General features: G+C 46.5%; 1 protein-coding gene across 2 annotated transcripts in view; it reads left to right on the plus strand.

Moving 5' to 3' along the window:
- Nucleotides 1-17,624, plus strand: part of LOC144592950 (transcriptional activator GLI3-like) — a 341,472-nt gene that overhangs the window by 300,855 nt on the left and 22,993 nt on the right. For both annotated transcript variants that reach the window (XM_078398314.1, XM_078398315.1), the window contains one exon: nt 10,141-10,290. In XM_078398314.1, coding sequence (XP_078254440.1) covers nt 10,141-10,290 — 150 coding nt within the window. The remainder of the gene's footprint in view (nt 1-10,140; nt 10,291-17,624) is intronic.

Raw genomic sequence — 17,624 nt, forward strand, 5'->3', positions numbered from 1 at the left:
GATCGTGAAACTCTGAACGCACACACTTAGGACCAAAAGTTAAAAATAAGCACGGATTTCCTCAGTGATTCGACGAAAGAGTTGGGATTGGTATCAAAATGAGGGGATTGGTATCAAAATGGAACAACAGAGCACAGAAAAAGAGCTGTGACTGTCGTTTTAAACAGTTACACAATTAATCTTTCTTCCGATTATCCCTTCAAACTTCTCTTCAACAGTATACATCGTGTTTTCACACAAGATTCAGGTTTCATCTCTTCCCAAACTTGCTTTCTGATAGACACAAAATGCTGGAGGAAATCAGCGGGCCAGGCAGCATCTCTGGAGAGAAGGGATGGGTGACGTTTCGGGTCGAGACCCTTCTTCAGACTGATGTCAGGGGAGGGGACGGGACAAAGATAGAATGTAGTCGGAGACGGGAGGACTAGTGGGAGAACTGGGAAGGGGGAGGGGATAGAGAGAGGGGGAAAGCAAGGGCTACCTGAAGTTGGAGAAGTCAATGCTCATACCACTGGGGTGTAAACAACCCAAGCGAAATATGAGATGCTGTTCCTCCAATTTGCACTGGGCCTCACTATGACAATGGAGGAGGCCCAGGACCGAAAGGTCAAATGGGGAATGGGAGGGGGAGTTGAAGTGCTGAGCCACCGGAAGTGTGATGGGCAAGCCAGGAAGAGCACCTCAAAATGACACGGTACCTGCTAGTGAAACTATAATACTGAACTTATTGCGTGCAAACAGAAAAAAAAGCAATAGATGGAACTAAATGATATTCCATCCAATGAGCCAGATCAACACCCTGTGGTTCTACCACATCTAGTCAGGAAAAATGGTGGACAGGTAAACAGCTAACTGAAGGAGGAGGTTCCAGAATGTCCCCATTCTCAACAACGCTCAGACACATTTGAGAACTAAAGACAAAGGCAACCATGTTGAGCCAGGACGGCCCAATTCTCTGCCTCAGAAGGCAGTGGAGGCCAATTCTCTGAATGCATTCAAGAGAGAGCTAGATAGAGCTCTTAAGGATAGCGGAGTCAGGGGGTATGGGGAGAAGGCAGGAACGGGTTACTGATTGAGAATGATCAGCCATGATCACATTGAATGGCGGTGCTGGCTCGAAGGGCCGAATGGCCTACTCCTGCACCTATTGTCTATTGTCTATTGTCTATTGAATGGCGGTGCTGGCTCGAAGGGCCAAAGGGCCTCCTCCTGCACCTATTGTCTATTGTCTAAATAGATGATGCATCCAGACCTCCTCCTGAGATCTCTACCATCACAAAAGCCAATGTCCAGTCAATTCAAGGGGCACAAAATGTTGGAGTAACACAATGGGTCAGGCAGCACTTCTGGAGAACATGGATAGGTGACGTTTCAAGTCAGGACCCTTCTTTGGACCCTTCTTCAGTTTCAATTCATGTGATATCAAGAAATTGTTGAGTGCACCAGATACAGCAAAGATTAAGAGACCAAACAACATCCCAGGTATTTATTCACAAAATGCTGGAGTAACTCAGCAGGTCAGGCAGCATCTCAGGAGAGTGTTTGTACTCAAGATCTGTGCTCCATTAGTCGGCTGCAAAGTGCAGCTGCAACATTAGTATCAATCTGACAATGTGGAATATTACCAAAATATGCTCTGGTCATGAAAAGCAGAGCAAATCTAATCCAGCTAACTACTGCTTATGCATTCTACGCACATACATCAGCAAAATGATGGAGGATTCATATTATTTATGGTGATATGAATCCTCCAAAACATTCTCTAATTTTAACAGGAGCTATTGTTCTTCTGGCATAGAACTGAGATATTTTATTTTGTCCTTTTTCTCATAAATTTTCTCAGTTTCCAGAAATTTCATGTTTTTTTCCCAATGATGCCTTGCAATTCGTGAGCACTTTATTTAAGTTAGTAACTCTCATCTGAGGATTGGTGAACTGAAACAATGCTTCGAATGAGTTTGTAAATGAATGAATGAATGAATGAATGAACACGTTTATTGGCCAAGTATGTGCACATACAAGGAATGTGCCTTGGTGCTCCGCTCACAAACGACAACACAAACATACAGTTAACAATTAAGAATAAAGCATAAACACATCAAAACAATAAGGAATCACAAAATGCTGGAGTAACTCAGCGGGCCAGGCAGCATCTCCGGAGAGAAGGAATGGGTGACGTTTCGGGTCGAGACCCTTCAGACTGATGTCGGGGGGGGGAGGGGCGGGACAAAGAAAGGATATAGGTGGAGACAGTAAGACAGTGGGAGAACTGGGAAAGGGGGAGGGGAAGAGAGGGACAGAGGAACTATCTAAAGTATACAACATTACGGTCTAAACATGTGGGTGAAAATAAATCGGAGCAAAAAAAGAAAGTACAGACTTTGGTTATTGAGTAGAACTACCACTCCTGGAAACAAAGCTGTTTTTATGTCTGGCTGTGGTGGCTTTGACAGTCTGGGGTTGGACTAAATATATTTAGCGAACAAGACTGCAGGCCAGTGGTTGAAAAGAGAGATCAATGCAGATGGATATTTGACGTTTGCTGTGGACTTGGTTGGCTGAAGGACCTGTTTCTGTGCGGTCCGATCTGTGCCATTACCCCAAAACTCAGCACATGTATGCCCTGGGCTGAGATTTTGATGCGTGACTATAATACCTTAAAGTAGGTTCAGACCCTTTCTCTCCCTAGTGGTCAAGTGCTCCTACCCGATGCTCCCCATTCAACTGTATCCACCAAATCTTAAAGATTTTCTATCTTAATGGTTTTGATGTTTTCTTATTGTTCACATTAGAAGGATGAGAGGGGATCTTATCGAAACGTATAAGATTATTAAGGGGTTGGACACGTTAGAGGCAGGAAACATGTTCCCCATGTTGGGGGAGTCCAGAACAAGGGGCCACAGTTTAAGAATAAGGGGTAGGCCATTTAGAACGGAGATGAGGAAAAACTTTTTCAGTCAGAGAGTTGTAAATCTGTGGAATTCTCTGCCTCAGAAGGCAGTGGAGGCCAATTCTCTGAATGCATTCAAGAGAGAGCTGGATAGAGCTGTTAAGGATAGCGCATTCAGGGGGTATGGGGAGCAGGCAGGAACGGGGTACTGATTGAGAATGATCAGCCATGATCACATTGAATGGCGGTGCTGGCTCGAAGGGCCGAATGGCCTCCTCCTGCACCTATTGCGTATTGTCTATTGACTATAATACCTTAGGTACACTAGGTTCAGACTCTTCTCAGTGCCTTTCTCTCCCTAGTGGTCAAGTGCTCCGACCAGATGCTCCCCATTCAACTGTATCCCCCAAATCTTAAAGATTCTCTATCTTAATGGTTTTGATGTTTTTTTATTGTTCACATTATGTTGCCCGTGATGAGCTCTACAGGACTGAAACTATTGCATTTGCGGCACTTCAGATCTTTCAAAGCTTCTCGTGACTAACACAACATCTAAAATGTGCCAGTGCTCTGGCGAGCAAGACTGGCGATCTAACTTGAGTGCACCCACATAAATCAAAGGAGATGAATGGTCATTTAACTATTTTCGGCACAGGGAATTAAGAGACGGATGTGGGCCTGAGTATTAGACAATAGACAATAGACAATAGGCAATAGGTGCAGGAGGAGGCCCTTTGGCCCTTCGAGCCAGCACCGCCATTCAATAGACAATAGACAATAGACAATAGGTGCAGGAGTAGGCCATTCGGCCCTTCGACCCAGCACCGCCATTCAATGTGATCATGGCTGATCATTCTCAATCAGTAACCCGTTCCTGCTTTCTCCCCATACCCCCTGACTCCGCTATCCTTAAGAGCTCTATCGAGCTCTCTCTTGAATGTATTCAGAGAATTGGCCTCCACTGCCCTCTGAGGCAGAGAATTCCACAGATTCACAACTCTCTGACTAAAAAAGTTTTTCCTCATCTCTGTTCTAAATGGCCTACCCCTTATTCTTAAACTGTGGCCCCTTGTTCTGGACTCCCCCAACATTGGGAACATGTTTCCTGCCTCTAACGTGTCCAACCCCTTAATAATCTTATACGTTTCGATAAGATCTCCTCTCATCCTTCTAAATTCCAGTGTATACAAGCCTAGTCGCTCCAGTCTTTCAACATATGATAGTCCAGCCATTCCTGGAATTAACCTAGTAAACCTACGCTGCACGCCCTCAATAGCAAGAATATCCTTCCTCAAATTTGGAGACCAAAACTGCACACAGTACTCCAGGTGCGGTCTCATTAGGGCCCTGTACAACTGCAGAAGGACCTCTTTGCTCCTATACTCAACTCCTCTTGTTATGAAGGCCAACATTCCATTGGCTTTCTTCACTGCCTGCTGTACCTGCATGCTTCCTTTCAGTGACTGATGCACTAGGACACCCAGATCTCGTTGTACGTCCCCTTTTCCTAACTTGACACCATTCAGATAATAATCTGCCTTCCTATTCTTACCACCAAAGTGGATAACCTCACACTTACCCACATTAAACTGCATCTGCCATGCATCCGCCCACTCACACAACCTGTATTAGAGAACATCTTGCTGTTCTACAAAGTGCAATGGAACCTTTTACATCCACTTGCCTGAGTCTATGTCGACTGAAACTGCAGCTACTGCAAAACCTGAGCAAAGTACAAAGAGTGGGAGGAATTCAGCTGGTCAGGAAACATCTGTGGAGGGGATGGACAGACAGTGTTTCAGCCGAGGGCCTTCTTCAGAGATATGATGGTTTGGAAGATGGAGGTCTGGTGTTCGCCAGTGGGGTCATGGTCAGCGGGAGGTAGGTGTCCGAGAGTTGTCGCCTGGCCTCAGTACGGTACTGACCCATCGACGATGCATTCAAGAGAGAGCTAGATAGAGCTCCTAAGGATAGTGGAGTTAGGGGGTATGGGGAGAGGGCAGGAACGGGGTACTGATTGAGAATGATCAGCAATGATCACATTGAATGGCGGTGCTGGCTCGAAGGGCCGAACGGCCTACTCCTGCACCTATTGTCTATTGGCACCACCCATGCCAGTGGATTTGATGACATTATTGGGATTGGCACCGAGTGAGCATAGTGGATTGGATTGAGCACGATTGGAGGGGTGAGATTGTGGTTGGTATGAATGGAGAGGTCGAGACTGTCATCGGTATGGCCATGGTCAGGTCATGGGCAGCACGGTGAGAGATAAAGGGGGGGGGAGAGAGAGATAGAGGGGGGAGAGAGAGAGAGAAGGCTGTGGAGGCCAAGTCAGTGGACAGCGCCCTAGTGAGACCGCACCTGGAGTACTGTGTGCAGTTTTGGTCTCCAAATTTGAGGAAGGATATTCTTGCTATTGAGGGCGTGCAGCGTAGGTTTACTAGGTTAATTCCCGGAATGGCGGGACTATCATATGTTGAAAGACTGGAGCGACTAGGCTTGTATACACTGGAATTTAGAAGGATGAGAGGAGATCTTATCGAAACATATAAGATTATTAAGGGGTTGGACACGTTAGAGGCAGGAAACATGTTCCCAATGTTGGGGGAGTCCAGAACAAGGGGCCATAGTTTAAGAATAAGGGGTAGGCCATTTAGAACAGAGATGAGGAAAAACTTTTTCAGTCAGAGAGTTGTGAATCTGTGGAATTCTCTGCCTCAGAAGGCAGTGGAGGCCAATTCTCTGAATGCATTCAAGAGAGAGCTGGATAGAGCTCTTAAGGATAGCGGAGTCAGGGAGTATGGGGAGAAGGCAGGAACGGGGTACTGATTGAGAATGATCAGCCATGATCACATTAAATGGCGGTGCTGGCTCGAAGGGCCGAATGGCCTACTCCTGCACCTATTGTCTATTGTCTATTGTGGATATATTTAAGGCAGAGATGGATAGATGCTTGGTTAGTGCGGGTGTCAGGGGTTGTGGGGAGAAGGCAGGAGAAAGGGTGTAGGATCCCAAGTCAGATCCCATCGCATGACTGCTGGCCAACATGCAGCAAACTCCTGCTCCACCACTGGATTCCAAGGGGAGTTTGCCAGTTGAGCGCTTCTGCGAAGTGGTCGTGAAATGCAAGACTAGCATTTATACAGGAGTCCAAAGACATTTATACAGGAGTCCTGAAACAGACTGACTTCTGTGCAGAAAACAAATACCTGCCTTTCCAAACAGAACTGCTGGGAAAAAATCAGGCATAATCCAGGTTTAACAGAAAAGTGAAACTGATGTGCCCTCTTCTGGTACACTAATAGCACTGCAAGCTTCACGACCTTTTTGCAATGTTATATTTTCCCCACCGGCGTTTCAATAATAGACCACTAAAGCAGCTGATTCACATTTAGAAGGAATGAGCATCCTGATAGATTTTCATGGTATTAAGCCAGAATTCTTTAAGTCTTAAATTATATCTTCACTCCCCCATAGACAGAACAGAGAACAATGCAACATAGCCACATGCCCTTCATAAAGCACACGGTATTATCGTATCATATCATATATATACAGCCGGAAACAGGCCTTTTCGGCCCTCCAAGTCCGTGCCGCCCAGCGATCCCCGTACATTAACACTATCCTACACCCACTAGGGACAATTTTTACATTTACCCAGCCAATTAACCTACATACCTGTACGTCTTTGGAGTGTGGGAGGAAACCGAAGATCTCGGAGAAAACCCACGCAGGTCACGGGGAGAACGTACAAACTCCTTACAGTGCAGCACCCGTAGTCAGGATCGAACCTGAGTCTCCGGCGCTGCATTCGCTGTAAAGCAGCAACTCTACCGCTGCGCTACCCTGCCGCCCTTGAGGACTTAAAGCACACGGTATTGAGGGTTCAGTTTTGAGGTGGATAGAAAATTGGTTGGCGGACAGGAAGCAAAGAGTAGGAATAAACGGGTCCTTTTCGGAATGGCAGGCAGTGACTAGTGGGGTACCGCAAGGCTCAGTGCTGGGACCCCAGTTATTTACAGTGTATATTAATGATTTGGACGAGGGAATTGAATGCAACATCTCTAAGTTTGCAGATGACACGAAGCTGGGTGGCAGTGTTAGCTGCGAGGAGGATGCTAGGAGGCTGCAGAGTGACTTGGATAGATTAGGCGAGTGGGCAAATGAATGGCAGATGCAATATAATGTGGATAAATGTGAGGTTATCCACTTTGGCGGCAAGAACAGGAAAGCAGAGTATTGCCTGAATGGTGACCGATTGGGAGAAGGGGAGATGCAACGTGACCTGGGTGTCATGGTGCACCAGTCATTGAAAGCAAGCGTGCAGGTGCAGCAGGCAGTGAAGAAAGCGAATGGTATGTTGGCATTCATAGCAAGAGGATTTGAGTTTAGCAGCAGGGAGGTTCTGCTGCAGTTGTACAGGGCCTTGGTGAGACCACACCTGGAGTATTGTGTGCAGTTTTGGTCTCCTAACCTGAGGAAAGACGTTCTTGCCTTAGAGGGAGTACAGAGAAGGTTCACCAGATTGATCCCTGGGATGGCGGGACTTTCATATGAGGAAAGACTGGATAGACTGGGCTTGTACTCGCTGGAATTTAGAAGACTGAGGGGGGATCTTATAGAAACATATAAAATTCTTAAGGGGTTGGAGAGGCTAGATGCGGGAAGATTGTTCCCGATGTTGGGGAGTTCAGAACCAGGGGTCACAGCTTAAGGATAAGGGGGAAGTCTTTTAGGACCGAGATGAGAAAACATTTCTTCACACAGAGAGTGGTGAGTCTGTGGAATTCTCTGCCACAGAAGGTAGTTGAGGCCAGTTCATTGGCTATATTTAAGAGGGAGTTAGATGTGGCCCTTTTTGCTAAAGGGATCAGGGGGTATGGAGAGAAGGCAGGTACAGGCTACTGAGCTGGATGATCAGCCATGATCATATTGAATGGCGGTGCTGGCTCGAAGGGCCGAATGGCCTACTCCTGCACCTATTTTCTATGTTTCTATGTTTCATCGCACCGTGTCCACACTGACCAGCATGCTAATTTAGTAGGAAAGAAAACTGCAGACGACGGTTTAAATCGAAGATAGACACAAAAAGCTGGAGCTGGAGAGAGAGCTAGATAGAGCTCTTAAGGATAGCGGAGTCAGGGGGTATGGGGAGAAGGCAGGAACGGGGTACTGATTGAGAATGATCAGCCATGATCACATTGAATGGCGGTGTTGGCTGGAAGGGCCGATTGGCCTACTGCTGCACCTATTGTCTATTGTCTATTGTAACTCAGCGGGTCAGGCAGCATCTCAGGAGAGTAGGAATGGGTGACGTTTCGGGTCGAGACCCTTCTTCAAAGAAGAAGGGTCTCGACCTGAAACGTCACCCATTCCTTCTCTCCTGAGATGCTGCCTGACCCGCTGAGTTGCTCCAGCATTTTGTGATACCTTCGATTTGTACCAGCATCTGCAGTTATTTTCCTACATCATTTTGCATACTTCTATAAGGCGGCCCTTCAGCCTGTAATGCTTGGTAAACAATCCAAGTTTGCCCAACCTTGTAGCGAGCACTCTTTAACACTGACAACCTCCTTGTGAACCCTCACCAAAGCCACCACAATCCTTTTTGTAATGTGATGACCAGAACAAGAGGAGTTGATTCATAACAAGAGGAGTTGAGTATAGGAGCAAAGAGGTCCTTCTGCAGTTGTACAGGGCCCTAGTGAGACCGCACCTGGAGTACTGTGTGCAGTTTTGGTCTCCAAATTTGAGGAAGTATATTCTTGCTATTGAGGGCGTGCAGCGTAGGTTTACTAGGTTAATTCCCGGAATGGCGGGACTGTCATATGTTGAAAGACTGGAGCGACTAGGCTTGTATACACTGGAATTTAGAAGGATGAGAGGAGATCTTATCGAAAGGTATAAGATTATTAAGGGGTTGGACACGTTAGAGGCAGGAAACATGTTCCCAATGTTGGGGGAGTCCAGAACAAGGGGCCACAGTTTAACAATAAGTGGTAGGCCATTTAGAACTGAGATGAGGGAAAACATTTTCAGTCAGAGAGTTGTAAATCTGTGGAATTCTCTGCCTCAGAAGGCAGTGGAGGCCAATTCTCTGAACGCATTCAAGAGAGAGCTAGATAGAGCTCTTAAGGGTAGTGGAGTCAGGGGGTATGGGGAGAAGGCAGGAACGGGGTACTGATTGAGAATGAAACATAGAAACATAGAAAATAGGTGCAGGAGTAGGCCATTCGGCCCTTCGAGCCTGCACCGCCATTCAATATGATCATGGCTGATCAGCCATGATCACATTGAATGGTGGTGCTGGCTCGAAGGGCCGAATGGCCTACTCCTGCACCTATTGTCTATTGTCTAAATTGTCCCTCGTGTGTGTGGGGTATTGTTAATGCTTGGAGATCGCTGGTCGGTGCAGATTCGGTGTGCCATAGGGCCTGTTTCCGCACTGTATCTATAAATTATACTAAAAAATAAACGAGTGATCTTTAAAAATAATGAATTAAATTATTTAATAATATGGATAGGTTGAAAGACGGTGTATATTTACTTGCAATATTTGCAAAACAAAGACGGAGTGGATTTTCAGCTTCAGTACCGATCCTGTGTAAAAGGCAGGTATGATCATTAATGCCAGTTCTGTTTATTTTCAATCAAAGTTGCAATGAACGACACTGAGAAACCTGGAGGACATCCTTTTGCACTGAAGTAAAGATGATCATCCAAAAATCAGAGGTATTTATTCACAAAATGCTGGAGCAACTCAGCAGGTCAGGCAGCATCTCAGGAGAGAAGGGATGGGTGACGTTTCGGGTCGAGATCCTTCTTCAGACTGATGACCCTTCAGACGAAAAAAGGGTCTCGACCCGAAACGTCGCCCATTCCTTCTCTCCTGAGATGCTGCCTGACCTGCTGAGTTACTCCAGCATTTTGTGAATAAATACCTTCGATTTGTACCAGCATCTGCAGTTATTTTCTTATCCAAGAATCAGAATTTTGTAAAGTTGGAATAAGTTGATAGAGGCACAAGGAACTGCAGATGCTGGTTTACAAAAAAGGACACAAAGCGCTGGAGTAACTCAGGTAGCATCTCTGGAGGAGAACATGGATGGGTGACATTTCGGGGCCCTTCTTCGGACTTGATAAGTTTTTGCTACACACTGACCACGTTGTAGGAAGTCAACAAAACGTACTTGCAGATCATGTGTCAAGATGTCCACTGATATTCTGCCTGTTTGTTCCCCAACCAGCACATTAACAATGACCACATCCACGGAGAGAAGAAAGAGTTTGTGTGCCGGTGGCTGGACTGCTCTCGAGAACAGAAGCCGTTCAAAGCCCAATACATGCTGGTGGTGCACATGAGGAGACACACCGGGGAGAAGCCACACAAGTGCACTGTGAGTTTCTTCATGGGCTTTTTGCCTTCCTCATTATTCTCCAAAGGCCACTGTCCTATCACTAAGAAGAAAAGTCTCACCGTTGTATATTCTAAGGATGTCCTTCTTAGAAGGATGAGAGAGGATCTTATCGAAACGTATAAGATTATTAAGGGGTTGGACACGTTAGAGGCAGGAAACATGTTCCCAATGTTGGGGGAGTCCAGAACCAGGGACCACAGTTTAAGAAAAGGGGTAGGCCATTTAGAACTGAGATGAGGAAAAACTTTTTCAGTCAATCTGTGGAATTCTCTGCCTCAGAAGGCAGTGGAGGCCAATTCTCTGAATGCATTCAAGAGAGAGCTGGATAGAGCTCTTAAGGATAGCAGAGTCAGGGGGTATGGGGAGAAGGCAGGAACGGGGTACTGATTGAGAATGATCAGCCATGATCACATTGAATGGCGGTGCTGGCTCGAAGGGCCGAATGGCCTCCTCCTGCACATATTGTCTATTGTCTATTGTCTAATGTATTTTCCCAGTTGTATTCTATCTATCTGGTCAAGCGCTTTTTTTCAGTTCTATCCAGCACAGCTCTGTGACTAATTCCAGTAATAATTAGTAATTTTGTGCTTACATTTCTTACTTTGGTTTGGGATGATTCCTATCAGGTGGTTACTGGCTAAAATTTCAGACCTTAGTTTAATTTAGTCTAGTTTTATTATTGTTAACGTGTACTGATATACAGTGATAAGCTTTTTAATTGCATGCTATGCAGTCAAAGAAAATACTATACATGATTAGAAACAAACCGTTCACATTGTACAGATCTAGGATAAAGGGTATGACATTTAGTGCTAGATAACGTCCAATAAAGGCTGATGAAAGATAGCTCAAAGGTCTCCAATGGAGTAGGACTGTTCAGTTGCCTGTCGGCAGCTTGGTAGAAATTGCCCCTGAATCTGAAGGTGTGCATTTTCAAACTTCTGCACCTCTTGCCCTCGATTGGGAGAGGGGAGAAAAGGGGTTAAACTGCTCCATGACAATAGACATAGACAATAGGTGCAGGAGGAGGCCATTCGGCCCTTCGAGCCAGCACCGCCATTCAATGTGATCATGGCTGATCATTCTCAATCAGTACCCCGTTCCTGCCTTCTCCCCATAACCCCTGACTCCGCTATCCTTAAGAGCTCTATCTAGCTCTCTCTTTAATGCATTCAGAGAATTGGCCTCCACTGCCTTCTGAGCAATGATGATGCTGATGGCCTTGCTGAGGCAGCGTGAAGTGCAGATGGAGTCCATAAAATGGAAGTTGGTTTTGCTTAATGGTCTGGACTGCGTGCGTAATCCTCTGTAATTTCTTGCCGATTTGGACGGAGCTGTTCCGAAACTATGCCGTGATGCATTGTGACAAAAATGCTTTCTACGTTGCGTCTGTAGAAGTTGGTGAGGGTTTTTGGGGACATGTCCAACATCCTAAGCCTTCTAAGGAAGTAGAGGTGTCAATGGTACTGATTGTGGAAGATCAGCCATGATCGCAATGAATGGCGGTGCTGGCTCGAAAGGCCAAATGGCCTCCTCCTAGAGACAATAGACAATAGGTGCGGGAGCAGGCCATTCGGCCCTTCAATGTGATCACGGCTGATCATTCTCAATCAGTACCCAGTTCCTGCCTTCTCCCCATACCCCCTGACTCCGCTATCCTTAAGAGCTCTATCTAGCTCTCTCTTGAATGCATTCAGAGAATTGGCCTCCACTGCCTTCTGAGTCAGAGAATTCCACAGATTCACAACCTGCACCTATTTTCTATGTTTCTATGTTAATGTGCTTTCTTGGCCATTGCTTCGACGTGGCTGGTCCAGGACAAATTGCTGGTGATATTTAGTCTTAAGAATGACCATCCCTACTTTGGCGCCATCGAAGTATACTGGGGTATGTGAACTGCTTTGCTTCCTGAAGTCATCACAATCTCCTTTGTCTTGCTGACATTGGGGCAGAGGTTGTTGTCTTGCCACCAGGTTACGAGGTTCTCAATCTCCTTCCTGCACTCGGTCTTATCATAGAAAAATAGAAACATAGAAAATAGGTGCAGGATTAGGCCATTCGGCCCTTCGAGCCTGCACCGCCATTCAATATGATCATGGCTGATCATCCAACTCAGTATCCCTTATTCTTAAATTGTGGACCCTGGTTCTGGACTCCCCCAACATTGGGAACATGTTTCCTGCCTCTAACGTGTCCATCCCCTTAATAATCTTATACGCTTCGATAAGATCCCCTCTCATCCTTCTAAATTCCAGTGTATACAAGCCCAGTCGCTCCAGTCTTTCAACATTATGACAGTCCCGCCTTGGGATTAAAGCACCACCTCAGGGGTACAGGAGGCAGCTGCTGTGCCATTTGCTTGCTGATTCACTGGAAGTGCCATTTGCTTGCTGATTCACTGGAAGTGAATCCGCTGAACCAGCCGGGTTTCGGCGTGGACGCTGCACCGCCCACCAAATAGTCAAGCTGACCAGTGACATTGAAGACAGTTTGGAAAAGGGTGACAAGGCCGGCATCACCCTGGTGGACCTCACCATCGCTTATCACACTGTGTGGCACCAGGGCTTGATCTTGAAGCTCCTCCGAACCATCCCTGACCGTCATTTAGTGCGGTTCCTTGCCAACATCTTTGCCAACCGCAGTTTTATACACAATAGACAATAGGTGCAGGAGAAGGCCATTCGGCCCTTCGAGCCAGCACCGCCATTCAATGTGATCATGGCTGATCATTCTTAATCAGTACCCCGTTCCTGCCTTCTCCCCATACCCCCTGACTCCGCTATCCTTAAGAGCTCTATCCAGCTCTCTCTTGAATGCATTCAGAGAATTGGCCTCCACTGCCTTCTGAGGCAGAGAATTCCACAGATTCACAACTCTCTGACTGAAAAAGGTTTTTCCTCATCTCAGTTCTAAATGGCCTTCCCCTTATTCTTAAACTGTGGCCCCTTGTTCTGGACTCCCCCAACATCGGGAACATGTTTCCTGCCTCTAACGTGTCCAACCCCTTAATAATCTTATACGTTTCGATAAGATCTCCTCTCATCCTTCTAAATTCCAGTGTATACAAGCCTAGTCGCTTCAGTCTTTCAACATGTGAAAGTCCCGCCATTCCGGGAATTAACCTAGTAAACCTACGCTGCACGCCCTCAATAGCAAGAATATCCTTCCTCAAATTTGGAGACCAAAACTGCACACAGTACTCCAGGTGCAGTCTCACTAGGGCCCTGTACAACTGCAGAAGGACCTCTTTGCTCCTTAATCAACTCCTACTCAAGACCAGCGACGGACAATCTAGTCAACTGCGATGCCTAAGAAACGGAGTCCCCCAAGGCTCGGTACTGGCCCCCACGCTCTTCAATCTCTATATCAGCGATCTGCCACGCACGACCTCGCGCCAGTATGGATACGCAGATGACTTGGCCCTACTGCACTCGGACAGGAGCTGGTCAAATGTTGAGGATGTGCTCTCGGCGGATATGGAACTTGTCGTGGGCTACTTTAAGACCTGGAGACTGAGTGTGGCAAAAACCACCACAACGGCCTTTCACCTGCACAACAAGGAAGCTCAACGCCAGCTAACCGTCACCCTCAATGGGTCACCCCTACCTTACAACCCATTTCCTACACACCTCGGGGTGAAACTAGATCGGCAGCTGACCTACAAGCAACACCTTGAAGCTCTCCGTGCTAAAGTCTCGGCACAGAACAACCTCCTGCGTTGCTTGGCCGGATCGTCATGGGGCGCCAGGACATCTACTCTTCGAACCAGTGTTCTTGCACTCGCGTACAGCGCCGCTGAGTACGCCACCCCAGCATGGTGCCGCAGCGCTCATACCAGCAAGCTAGACGCCACCCTCAACGACACCATGCGGATCATCACTGGCTGCCTACGCCCTACTCCCACGGATCTCCTGCCGGTGCTCGCAGGTATCGCACCCGCCAAGCTTCGCAGAGAGTTCTTCACTCATAGGCTGGTGTGCAAGGCCCCATCGGACGCCAAACATCCTCTGCACCACCTCGCCCAGGATTCACAGCAACTGGGACCTCAACGCCTGTCATCTCGTCACCCTTTCTCCCGTCATGCAGCGACCCTCTGTGGCTCCGGTTTCAACATACTAGGAGCATGGAGAACCAGCTGGGAACAGACATCGCCACCTCCTCAATTCACTGTCGCACCGAACACCACAGACCCACCCGGCTCGGACACGCCCCACAAAGAGTGGGTCGCCCTGAACCGGCTCGGACACACCCCGCAAAGAGTGGGTCGCCCTGAACAGGGGTCGGCCGGTTCAACGCCAACGTGCATCGTTGGGGGTTGCGTCCATCAGCAGCCTGCGTGTGTGGAGCAGACCAGCAAACAGCGCAGCACGGCATTTTCGACTGCGCTGTCCTCCGTCCCCCTGGTGGAGGGGTAGACCTCACGGCCCTCGACAACAGCACATTGCACTGGCTACAGCGCCTGGAGGGCGTTACATAACATCTGCTGCCTCAAACGCAAGGAGAAGACTCGAAGTATGTCAGTAGTCTTAATATGCTGACATTTATGTCAGCAAGTAATTAATGGCTGCTGAAAATCTCAATGATGTCAGCACAGGAATGAAAAGTGACAGGGCAATTATAATGCATTTGGATGAATCACGACAAGAGGTGTTGAATCTGATTTCCGGATGCGCTTTGTACTTTAATAGGAAAAGAACACAATAACCTTCAAAACATTCACACTGCAAAATTTGGCATGATTTGCAAATGAGGAGCATTTTTGAATGGTTATGTTTTACAGAGCGAAATAGAGATATCCCTACTATGTGGCTGACAGTTGCTTTCAATCCTAAAATCTAGAGCAGGTCTTGGTTATAAATGAGCTGACATGGTGCTTATGACATGATGTATTAACAAAAAGCCCCTGTTGGCAATGTGGCTTGTGAAAGTTGTGACTCCTTGATGTGCCATTGTGTATGTCAGTGAATGAAGGTCTGCATTTCTCCACTGAGAAGTAGACTCATGAATGGTTCGGCCAAGTTTTGGAAAACAAAGAAATTCTTCTTATCCCAGAAAATGACATCTCAATGGAATATACTGTCTGCTTGTCTAGTGAATTGCAGATTTAATGTCAACTTTGGAAAGAGAGTAAGCTGGCTTCTTGCTGGGCGAGAAACGTCTTAGAAAATGTTTCTCCCTCTCCAGTAAGGCATCTACTTATTGCTTGAGAAACTTTCCTGGACAGTCATAACAAATTCTACCACCATTGGCACTCTGTCAGTCCCAGTCAACGTGAAGGAAGTTAAAACCATCTGCTATTACAACGTTATTGTTCCTAACTTTTAGTTTAGTTTAGTTTAGTTTCGAGATATAGGCCCTGTCGGCCCACTGGGTCCGCGCCGACCAGCGATCCCCACACATTAACACTATCCTATACCCACGAGGGACAATTTTTACATTTACCAAGCCAATTAACCTACATACCTGCACATCTTTGGAGTCAATACACAATAGACAATAGTTCTAAATGGCCTACCCCTTATTCTTAAACTGTGGCCCCTTGTTCTGGACTCCCCCAACATTGGGAACACGTTTCCTGCCTCTAACGTGTCCAACCCCTTAATAATCTTGTACGTTTCGATAAGATCCCCTCTCATCCTTCTAAATTCCAGTGTATATAAGCCTAGTCGCTCCAGTCTTTCAACATATGACAGTCCTGCCATTCCGGGAATTAACCTAGTAAACCTACGCTGCACGCCCTCAATAGTAAGAATATCCTTCCTCAAATTTGGAGACCAAATTTTAATTTAATTCATTACATTCATACCAAGCCAATTAACCTACAAACCTGTACATCTTTGGAATGTGTGAGGAGAATGTACAAACTCGATGCAGGCAGCATCTGTAGGCAGGATCGAACCCGGGTCTCTGGCACTGTAAGAGTCTCAACACCAAAAATCTATAGGTAACTTTCCTTTACTGAGGGAGTGTTGCGTTTTTCAGAAGTGCAATTAAACAGAGGTCCCAACTTCCTTCTCAGGCAGATGCAAAATATTCTATGGTACTATTGAAAAGAAAAGCAGAGGAGAGGTAACTGGTATTTTGGCCAGTGCTTATCCTGCGGTCAACCTTGCTAAATCAAGTTATCACAAAAAGCTGGAGTAATAGACAATAGACAATAGCTGCAAGAGTAGGCCATTTGGCCCTTTGAGCCAGCACCACCATTCAATGTGATCATGGCTCAGCAGGTCAGGCAGCATCTCAGGAGAGAAGGAATGGGTGATGTTTCGGGTCGTGACCCTTCTTCAGACTGATGTCAGTGGAGGGGGCAGGACAAAGAAAGGATGTAGTTGGAGACAGGAAGACAGTGGGAGAACTGGGAAGGTGGAGGGGAAAGAGAGGGACAGAGGAACTATCTGAAGTTAGAGAAGTCAATGTTCATACCGCTGGGGTGTACGCTGCCCAAGCGAAATATGAGGTGCTGTTCCTCCAATTTGTGGTGGGCCTCACTATGACAATGGAGGAGGCCAATCTGGTTATTATCTGGTTGTTTATTGATCTGGAACTAATTTTGTGCAAACCAGCTGCCAAGTCTTCAATTTGACAATCAATCCTATCCCTGGATCTGAAACATTTTGGGATCTCAATCTAATTGAGATGTTATCAAAATACACGACACACTCAGAGTCAAGAGTGTTTAATTGTCGTATATACCAGGAATGGAATAACAAAGCTCTTAGCTGCTGCAATAACGTGACAATAAAATATACAACAATCAATAATACAATCAATTAATAAACAGTACTACTAGATAACCAGACCACAATAATCTTTCCTTCTTTGTAAACTCACTGGTCGAAGACTTTTCATTGACAAGTGACGGAGACTGGCATTAATGGAGGCCAAATCACTGGATGGATTTAAGAGAAAGTTAGATAGAGCTCTAGGGACTAGTGGAATCAAGGGATATAGGGAGAAGGCAGGCACGGGTTATTGATTGTGGATGATCAGCCATGATCACAATGAATGGCGGTGCTGGCTCGAAGGGCTGAATGGCCTCCTCCTGCACCTGTTTCTATGAGCCAATTCTTTGGAGTTTATACTCAATTCCTGAGTAGAAAAGCTAGCAGCTCAAAAGGTAGCACAATAAAACTCAGGCGAAGCCACATTTGGAGTAGTTTGTGCTTCATTACCATTCTGGTCATCACTTTACAAGAAGGATTGTGGTGGCTTTGGCGAGGGTTCACAAGGAGGTTGTCAGTATTAAAGAGTGTTCGCAGCAAGGTTGGGCAAACTTGGATTGTTTACCAAGCATTACAGACTGAAGGGCCGCC

Source organism: Rhinoraja longicauda, chromosome 4 (assembly GCF_053455715.1).
Source record: "Rhinoraja longicauda isolate Sanriku21f chromosome 4, sRhiLon1.1, whole genome shotgun sequence".
NCBI lineage: Eukaryota > Metazoa > Chordata > Chondrichthyes > Rajiformes > Arhynchobatidae > Rhinoraja > Rhinoraja longicauda.